Source organism: Cebus imitator, unplaced genomic scaffold (genome assembly GCF_001604975.1).
Source record: "Cebus imitator isolate Cc_AM_T3 unplaced genomic scaffold, Cebus_imitator-1.0 Scaffold18, whole genome shotgun sequence".
In the NCBI taxonomy this organism is placed as follows: domain Eukaryota; kingdom Metazoa; phylum Chordata; class Mammalia; order Primates; family Cebidae; genus Cebus; species Cebus imitator.
This window is the reverse complement of record NW_016107333.1, coordinates 8,832,084-8,841,021: the sequence shown is the minus strand read 5'-3', so window position 1 is coordinate 8,841,021 and position 8,938 is coordinate 8,832,084. Positions and strand designations below refer to the sequence as shown.

Genomic DNA, 8,938 nt, shown 5'->3' with positions numbered 1-8,938 from the left:
TCCTGGGTTCAAGTGATTCTCCTGCCTCAGCCTCCTGAGTAGCTGAGATTACAGGTGCCTGCCACGATGCCCATCTAATTTTTGTATTTTTAGTAGAGATGGGGTTTTGCCATCTTGGCCAGGATGATCTTGAACTTCTGACCTCATGATCCACCCACCTCGGCCTCCCAAAGTGCTGAGATTACAGGCATGAGCCACTGTGCCCAGCGTTTAGCTTCTCAGAAGTTATAAGGTGACTTTAGCTTCTCAGAAGTTATAAGGTGGGTTTCTTGAGAAGGAAGGTTGTGGGTTTCTTTATCTCCTTGCTGAGTGCCAGACATTTGTTGAGGTCAGCACTTGTTGAATTAAATAGGCCTTTGAAGTCCATTTGAGATCACCAAACCTTACAACCCCCTGCCTTTTGTCGGGAACTGAGAACATATGACAAAGACACTGTCCCATTTCTCTAGGAACCTACAGGGTAGAAGAAAAACATAATTTCAGTAGAAAGTGTTATGTGTTATGGTGGAGTTGTATGCTTGGTGCTTTTCAGAGCATAGAGAAATCCTTAGCCTCGCCTGGGACAAGGGGTAGGCAGGGGGGACTTCCCGGAGGGAACACCTGATTGAGCCTTTAGCTTCTCAGAAGTCATAAAGTGAAAGGGACTCTGGCCTTGGAATTTGGGGTTCTAGGAACACTAGGGTTTGGGAGGCTCAGTCCTGGGGGGCAGGGCCATGGAGTAGGGTCAAGCTATCTGCAGGCCTGCTGGAGGCCTGGGGTCTTGTTGGAATTAGGCCTGCATGTGCTCAGGATGTCTTAATGTCGTGGTTTATTGGAAGTTTCTCCTGGCGGCCTGCCACGGTGGGCAGAGCCCTTCTGACAGACCAGCTCTCTGTCCCTTTCCTCACCTCCAGATCGGGATCCTAAAAGGGTACTTAAAGGCCCAGGGGCCTTCTAAAGCAGGGAGGATGACCACTCACTCCTCACCCTTGTGCGCCGTCCTCTACAGCAAGATCTTCAAGCAGGTGAGTGGCCAGCACTGGCCTCGGAGGAGGCAGGACCAGAGCTCCCTGTGTGCCTGGGTCTGTAGTCGCCTCCCATGGCACAGTGGGAACTCTTACAGCCTTGATGGTGGTGCTGGGGCATTGGGAGAGAAACAGAAAGCAGCTCTGCGGATGGGCTGGTGTGGCATCAGCTCTGAGCTCCGTCCGTCAGCCACGGGATCGCCTAACTCCTCTGAGCCTCATGCCCTCGGCTGAGCGCCTCGGCTCAGCTATGGAGTGGGCCTTCTTTATGTGGAGTATGGGACAGAGGGCTAGTTATGGGGTGCTCTCCTGGGTTCCCAGAGCAGGTGCTGTTCTTGGGCATCGCTTTCCAGGTAAGCCATAACTTGGCTTTGTTCATTGCAGGAAGGGAGGGAGGCCCAGGCAGCAGGCCGCGTCTTGGTCCTGCGTGGAGTTTCTGGGTTGGGCAGGGCAGCTGGGCACGAGGAGTTGCTTCTGAGGAGTGAGGACAGGAGGGGCTGCTGCCCAAGGCCCTCTGCTCTCTCCCACCCACTGGGACCTCTTGTCTGGCGCGGGCTCTAGACAGGGCACTGCGTTGGCTGCAGAGGTGGCCTCGGGCTGCGCGAGGCTGGAGCTCACTACTCTGGGCTTCTCTCCCATCCTGGCTCCCGCCACCAGCATCTCTCACTGCCTTAGTGTTCTTCAGTGCCTTAAAAAGTTTTTTTAAAATAAAAAAATATTCTCAGCTTTTCTACATGTTCTCAGTAGTGGGGGTTGGTCTGAAACAACCTCATCGCTACTTTTTTTTTTTTTAAGACAGGGTCTTGCTCTGTTGTCCAGGCTGGAGTACAGTGGTGCGATCTCGGCTCACTACAACCTCCGCCTCCTGGATTCAAGTGATTCTCCTGCCTCAGCCTCCCGAGTAGCTGGGATTATAGGCATGCACCACCATGCCCAGCTAATTTTTGTATTTTTAGTAGAGTCAGGGTTTCAGTATGTTGGCCAGGCTGGTCTCGAACTCCTGACCTCAAATGATCTGCCTGCCTCAGCCTCCCAAAGTGCTGGGATGGATTACAGGCGTGAGCCACCGTGCCCGGCCTCACCTGCTACTCTTGCATTATAACAGTGGTCATGCCGGCAAAATATTTCATCAAGTGGCATAGCCATCCTTACTCTCAACATTTCCCTACTTAGGGGGCAGTTAGTTTATTTCTTATTTTTTTTGAGGGGGTGGTCATGATCAATGTTGCTTCAGTAATGTTTTTTCCAGATAGGGATTATTTTCTTTGGCTAGATCTTGATAAGTGCCATTTCTGAGTTAATAGTTCTTCACCAAATGTTCCAGTTTGAACTGCCCTGTGATACGGGGCAGAGGAGGTCCTGTTTTCAAGAGTGGCTTATGCTGTAGCAGGGGGACCTGAACTTCTGTTTCTCAGTGCATGGAAGGAAGGGGCCATGGCAGGCTGGAGGCCACCTTTGAGAGTGGAGGCCCCAGCCTCTCCAGCAGTCCCCAGCTGTGTGCTCCCCACAGGTGGTGAGTGGCTGCCTGCATGGCATAGTGAGTGTGTGGGAGGTCATGACCGGCAGGAAGACGATGGAGTTCTCTGTATCTGGGGGCCAGCACATGGAGCTCACCGCCATGGCCCTGGATGAGTCCGAGCGCTGCCTGATCACAGGCTTGCGGGATGGCACGATAAAAATGTGGAACTACAACATCGGCAAATGCCTGCAGACCTTTCCCGATTCGGACCAGCTGGAGGTCAGTCTGGCTTGTCAACTAGAGCCAGGGAGGGCCTCTTGGGAAGCAGAGCCCAGCTCCTGTGACCCTGGGACACATTACGTTTTGTATCTCCCTGAAAGGGTGTTGATCATAGTCAGGTGGCCTGGCTTCAAACCTCCCTGAGCCTCTGTCCTCATGCATGAAATGAAGACAGGTAACAGTGCCTGGCCTTACAGGTTTCCACTAAGGTTGGCTACTGTTGTGCTTTAAATTTGCTAGCACTTCTCATTCCACATACTGGAGCTTTGGATTGCATTTCTAGCAGTGGGGTCAGTTAATTCACAGCCGCCCATGGCCACCCCTATTTGGGAAATGCCTGATGGTATCATAGGGCCAGTCCATGAGAGTAGCATAGGGCAAAGCCAGCATCTCCACCCTAATTTCTGTGACGCAGTCCTTTAACCAACTCAGAAAGTGTACTTAGCCAGCTGGGTGGTAATCCCAGCACTTTGGGAGGCTGAGGCGGGTGGATCACCTGAGGCCAGGAGTTTGAGACCAGCTTGGCCAATATGGCGAAATCCCTATCTCTATTAAAACTGCAAAAAAAATTTAGTCAGGTGTGGTGGAGGGCACCTGTCATCCCAGCTACCCAGGAGGCTGAGGCAGGAGAATCTGGGAGGTGGAGGCTGCAGTGAGCCGAGATCATGCTGTTGCACCCCAGCCTGGGCAGCAGGAGCAAAACTCTGTCTCAAAAAAAAAAAAAAAAAAAAAAAAAAAAAAACAACAAAAAAAGAAAGTGTACTTAGCCAGGAAGCCAGGGGCTTGAGTACTGCTCCAGATCCTGTCCCTCCTAGTGATTTGACCTTAGCCATGCCACTTGCCCGTTTCTCAGCTACCCTCTGTGTAAAATGGATATGGATACCACCCTATCTGCCTCCCCCAAGTCCATCCAGTGAGAGGGTAGGATGTGAGAGCATGATAAAAAAGACGGTGGTATCGACCGCAGGCAATTCTCATCATCATTGACAGGTCTGACTTCTTGCTTGGCACCTTTAGGAAGACATTTAGGGCCCAGAGCCATTGTCGCTGAGAAGTTTTCTAGTTCTGTTTTCTTTCATCTTCAACAGATTAGTGGGATTATCCATATGAACAAAGTGTTCTATGTGACAGGATGGAGTAAGAGAATCACTCATTTCCTGTGAGTAGAAAGTGTGCATGGTGAGTGGGTCACAGTAGCTGCGTGTTCTCTCTCCAGATGGGTTCCTCCATTCCTAGCTTTCCTGGTGGTTGGAACACCAAGCAGGAGGTTAGCGGTGGTTAATGACTATTGCTTCACCTACATATTAATCCATCCGTCCATCCTTTCATCGTTCATGAGGCTAATATACTGTTGGCCTTTTGCTAGGTGACTGGGATGGGTACAAACAAGAGCATTGGAGTCTTTATCCGCCTGGAGCGTCTAGTTCAGTGGGGGAATGTCTTAGTCCATTTGGGCTGCTATAACAGAATATCATAGACTGAGTTGCTCATAAACAACAGAAATTTATTTATCAGAGTTCTAGAGATGGGGAAGTTCAAGATCAAGGTGCTGGCAGATTTGGTGCCTGGGGAGGGCCCACTTCCTGATTCATAGACAGCTGTCTTCTTACTGTAACCTTACATGGTGGAAGGGGTAAGAGATCTCTCTGGGGCCTCCTTTATAAGGACACTAATCCCATTCATGAGGACTCCCTTTTCTTTCTTTCTTTTTTTTTTTTTTTTTGATACGAAGTCTCACTTCGTCACCAGGCTGGAGTGCAGTGGCGCAATCTGGGCTCATTGGAGCCTCTGCCTCGTGGGTTCAAGCAATTCTCCTGCCTCAGCCTCCTGAGTAGCTGGGACTACAGGGGTGCACTGCCATGCCCAGCTAATTTTTGTAGTTTTATTAGAGATGGGGTTTCCTCATGTTGGCTGGGATGGTCTCAATCTCTTGACCTTGTGATTCACCTGCCTCGGCCTCCCTAAGTGCTGGGATTACAGGTGTGAGCCACTGCGCCCGGCCAAGTGCTCCATTTTCATGACCACATTGCCTCCCAAGGCCCCACGTCCAAATATCCTCGCCTTTGGGATTAGGTTTCAATATATGAATTTTGGGAGCAAAATTCAGTCTATGGTATTCCATCACTGACTTCTCAAAATTCATGTCCTTCTCTCATGCAAAATATATTCATTTAATCCCAGTAGCCCCCAAAGTCTTAACTTGTTCCAGTATCAACTTTAATGTCTAAGTCCAAAATATCATCTGAATATCACCTAAATCAAATATGGGCGAGTCTCAAGGCACAATTCATTCTGAAGCAAATTCCCCTCTAGCTGTGAACTTGTAATACTAACATGTTATGTACTTCTGAAATAGAACGGTGGGACAGGCATAGGATAGATAAAAGGGAGAGGCAGGAAAGAAGAAGGGACAGGTCCTGAGCAAGTCAAAAATCCATCAGGGCAATGCTAATAGACCTTAAATCTCAAGGATAATCCTCTTTGGCTGGATGCCCTGCCCTTCAGGCCCACTGGGGTGGCAGTTTTGCCCCTGCAGCTTTGCCAGGCAGATGATTGGAACCCTAAGACTCTGGGCAGCCGTGCACCTGTAGATTTGGTAGCCTTGTCCCCATAGTGGCTCTATGCCTGGGCCCTGCCCCTGCTGTACTTCTCTGCATGAGCCCCCTGGCCCTGTGGGGCTGGAATTCCAAGGGTGTGGCTCTGCTGGGAGGCCCTGTCCTTTGAAATCTACGTGGTGGGGGCAGCCATGTCCTCTCAGCTCTGCTGAGTGCAGTCTGTGCCGTACCAGCGTCCACAGAAGCCACATGGGAGTGGTCAAGGAGCACGGAGAATGGAGCCTGTGAAGTTAGGTGATGATCTTACATAGTAGAGAGGAGAAGGGATATCTCTGGGCCTGTAATTTTTGTATTTTTTAAGAGACAGGATCTTGCTCTATTGCCCAGGCTGGAGTGCAGTGGCTTAATTACAGCTCACTGCAGCCTTGAACTCCTGGGCTCAAGTGATCCTCCTGCCTCAACTTCCTGAATAGCTAGGACTACAAGTGTGTGTCACTATGCCTGGCTAATTAAAAAAAAGATTTTTTTTTGTAGAGATGTGGTTGTGCTCTGTTGCCCAGGCTGGTCTTGAACTCCTGGCCTCAAATGATTCTCCTTCCTTGGCCCCTCAAAGTGTTGGCATTATAGGCATGAGCCTCCATGGCTAGCCTAGGACCTCTTTTATAAAGGCACTGATTCCATTTATGAGGGCTCTGCCCGTCTGTCCTAATAACCACCCAAAGGCCGCATCTCAGATACCCTCACATTGAGGATTCGGTTTTAACATGAATTTTTGGAGAATATGAATGTTCTGTCTGCATCAAGAAGGCAGATACTAATCAAATGCTAATACTTTCAGTTATAATTATAAAGTGTATTAAGTGCCATGAAAAAAAGTAGAAGTTTTTATGGGGGTTGAGTGGGCAGAAACCTGATTTCCTTTTGGGGGCGGTGGTCAGGAAAGGCTCAGTGAGGGCGTTGTGGGTGGTGTGCAGTCTGAAGCGTGAGAAGGAAGGGTCTCAGTGAGCTCTTTAGAGTAGAATGGGCTTTCCAGGCACAAGAACACTATGTTCAAGGTCTCTTCCTTTTTAGGGGACCTCAGTAAGGCCACAATTTCCCCTCCTTTAAACCTTAATCCTTACCTAGGTGTCTGACTGGGGGTGTATTACAGATTTGTTATCCATAAGATTAGTTTATGTAAAGCCCTTACGACAAGGCCTTTGTCTGAGAGTATCCTCCTCTGAGTCAGCTCCCCGAATCCTCCCGGCTCCAGTGCTTCCCCAGTGGATGGAGCAATAAAGGCTGAGCTCTTAGCCCTCCTGCCTCTGGCATGTGCACAGGTTCCACAAGACCAAGCCGGTGCTCCTGTGCCACCACTGGCAGACCTACCACGTGCAGGACATCCTGAGCATGGCCAAGTACCAGAACCAGTTCCTCGGGACCTCCTCCTACAGTGGGGACATCCTCTTCTGGAACACCAGCACACTCAAGCCCATCTTCAGCTTCAATGCCTCTCTAAGCCCCTTGCCCTTGCAGCCCAAGAGGGTATGTTAACAGGAGCACACTCTCCTCCCACCCTTCTCTCAGCTGAGAGTCAGAATCCTGTGGGGCAGGGAGGGTGGGGAGCACCCTGGGAAGCAGGAGGGATGATGGTGACTTGTTTTGGAGAGGGTGGGGAACTTGGTTAGGTAGGTGGTAGTTTCTGTGATTTTCCTCATTGGACAGATGAGATGAGAAAATGGAGGCACAGAGAGGTTAAGCACCTTGCCTAAGGTCACACAGCCAAGAAGTAGATCCAAACCCAGGCAATCTGACTCCAAAGGCTGGCAGTGCTGGTCCTGCCATCTATAGGTTACTCACTCCTTCCCATTGCCACTACACATTACCCCTCTGGGCTCACCAGTAGGGACTAAGGCAACCCATTCAGTCTCCAAATTTCCATATCCCAGCAGATCAAAGCAGGAAGGGATCTTAGGGGTCACTTCATCCAGTGTTTTTTCCAAATGTATTGGGGAGAAATGCTTGGAAGCTCCTGCAGGGGGGCTCTGGCGGGTGGGGCTTCCCCCAGAATGACTCAGCTTTTCATCTATTTTATGCTTTGGAGCCTCCCTTGAGATTAAAGGTAACCCAAAAAATATTTGGAAACCACTGTCCATTTTACAGATGAGGAGACTGAGTTCCTCATGGGAGCAGTGTCCTGCCAGTGGGGACTCCGGGCACTGCAGCTGGTCAGGAATGGGGTTAGAAGCTCTGGGCTGAGGTCTTCAAGGGGGCTAGGTTTCTGGGAAGCAAGCCCTGGGTGTCTGGAGGGCCCCGTGGTTTTGGCATTGATCTGGGGCAGCCCAGAGTTTACCTCTAGGACATTGCAATGCCTTAGGGGCTGCTTTCTCCTTGGCACAGGCACAAGATGTGAACTACTGCCTGGCTGAGAGCCAGAGGCCCAGCGGACCCTGTGTGGAACGGGAGAAGTGGGCATACAAGACCCGCAAGAAGCTCTTCAGTCTCCGCACCAAGTCTGGGGCCAGTACCAACCTGAGGCAGAGCCTGATGTCGGCTCCCCCAGTGATGAGGTGCCCGAGAAACAACGAGTCAGACAGGCCTGTGCCCCAGCAGGTGCGAGCGAGAGCCCAACCAGAAGGCTACCCTCACTCTCCAGCCGCCGGCATTCCCACACCTGCTGTGTGTGTGTTTTCTTATTGGGATGCACTTTTTCCAGAGTGCCTTTAGGTTCTTTAACTCACTTGCTTTGACCATTGTGGGCCTGGGTAGGGCACCCTCCAATTTTAGTCCCACTGGACTAAAATCCCACTGAAGTCTAACCTGGAGCTGGGGCTTGGTCCCTTTCCAGGGCATGGCTAATACCAGCCCTCAAAGTCTGAAAGCTGAAAGGCAGGACCCAAAGAGAACACAGCCCCGAAAACGTAAAATTGGATGTTAGATCCTGGGCTGCATTCTCAGTCCTCAAGCGCAAGTCACCTGACCTTGGCCCAGGTGCAGAGGTGAGCCATGGGGCCCTCAGCTGCTTGGAGACCAGGCTGCAAGAGTCTGAGACCCAGACACAGACAAACCACTCTCTTCCTCCTCTGAGCCTCATCTCTGCTCCAGGTCTAGCCCTTCCAGAATGGCCGGCAGTGTTATTTTACAGGGAGTAGGGAGAGAGAGCAGAAGGAGTTACTTTTCCTACTTGCAGGAGATGGCTTGCCCTTGAACTTTCAGCAGCGAGGACAGTATTCCAACAATCAGTGCAATAGTCTCTTGTATCGGGGAGGAGGAACCAGCCAGATTGTTCTCACAGTCAAAGTCTGATTTCTGTTCCTGGGAGCTGAGGCTTGAGTGAGAACCACCACCTTCCCCAGACACACAGTAATTGCTAGGCATAGGGCAGTCTAGACCTCGATTCAACATGATCTGCTAGGATATTGTTTTGCTGTAAGATGTGTACACTTTACCACAAGACACTCATACCATCTTTGAGTTACCAGAGGTTACACCACTGCTTTCAAATCTTCTAGGGCAATGAGTGGATGGGTATATTTGCCCCTCTATCCTTATTTTTATTTTTTACTTTTTTTTTTTGAGACGGAGTTTCGCTCTTGTTACCCAGGCTGGAGTGCAATGGCGCAATCTCGGCTCACCGCAGCCTCCGCCTCCTGGGTTCAGGC

The 8,938-nt window shown here is 50.5% G+C and overlaps 1 protein-coding gene across 4 annotated transcripts in view; it reads left to right on the top strand.

The window, feature by feature from the left end:
• The window catches only part of EFCAB8 (EF-hand calcium binding domain 8), a 71,584-nt gene that overhangs the window by 39,920 nt on the left and 22,726 nt on the right, over window positions 1-8,938 (top strand). For all 4 annotated transcript variants that reach the window (XM_037733298.1, XM_017514387.2, XM_017514364.2 and 1 more), the window contains 5 exons: window positions 894-1,004; window positions 2,515-2,742; window positions 3,831-3,901; window positions 6,617-6,821; window positions 7,677-7,889. In XM_037733298.1, the coding sequence (XP_037589226.1) occupies window positions 894-1,004; window positions 2,515-2,742; window positions 3,831-3,901; window positions 6,617-6,821; window positions 7,677-7,889 (828 nt within the window). The remainder of the gene's footprint in view (window positions 1-893; window positions 1,005-2,514; window positions 2,743-3,830; window positions 3,902-6,616; window positions 6,822-7,676; window positions 7,890-8,938) is intronic.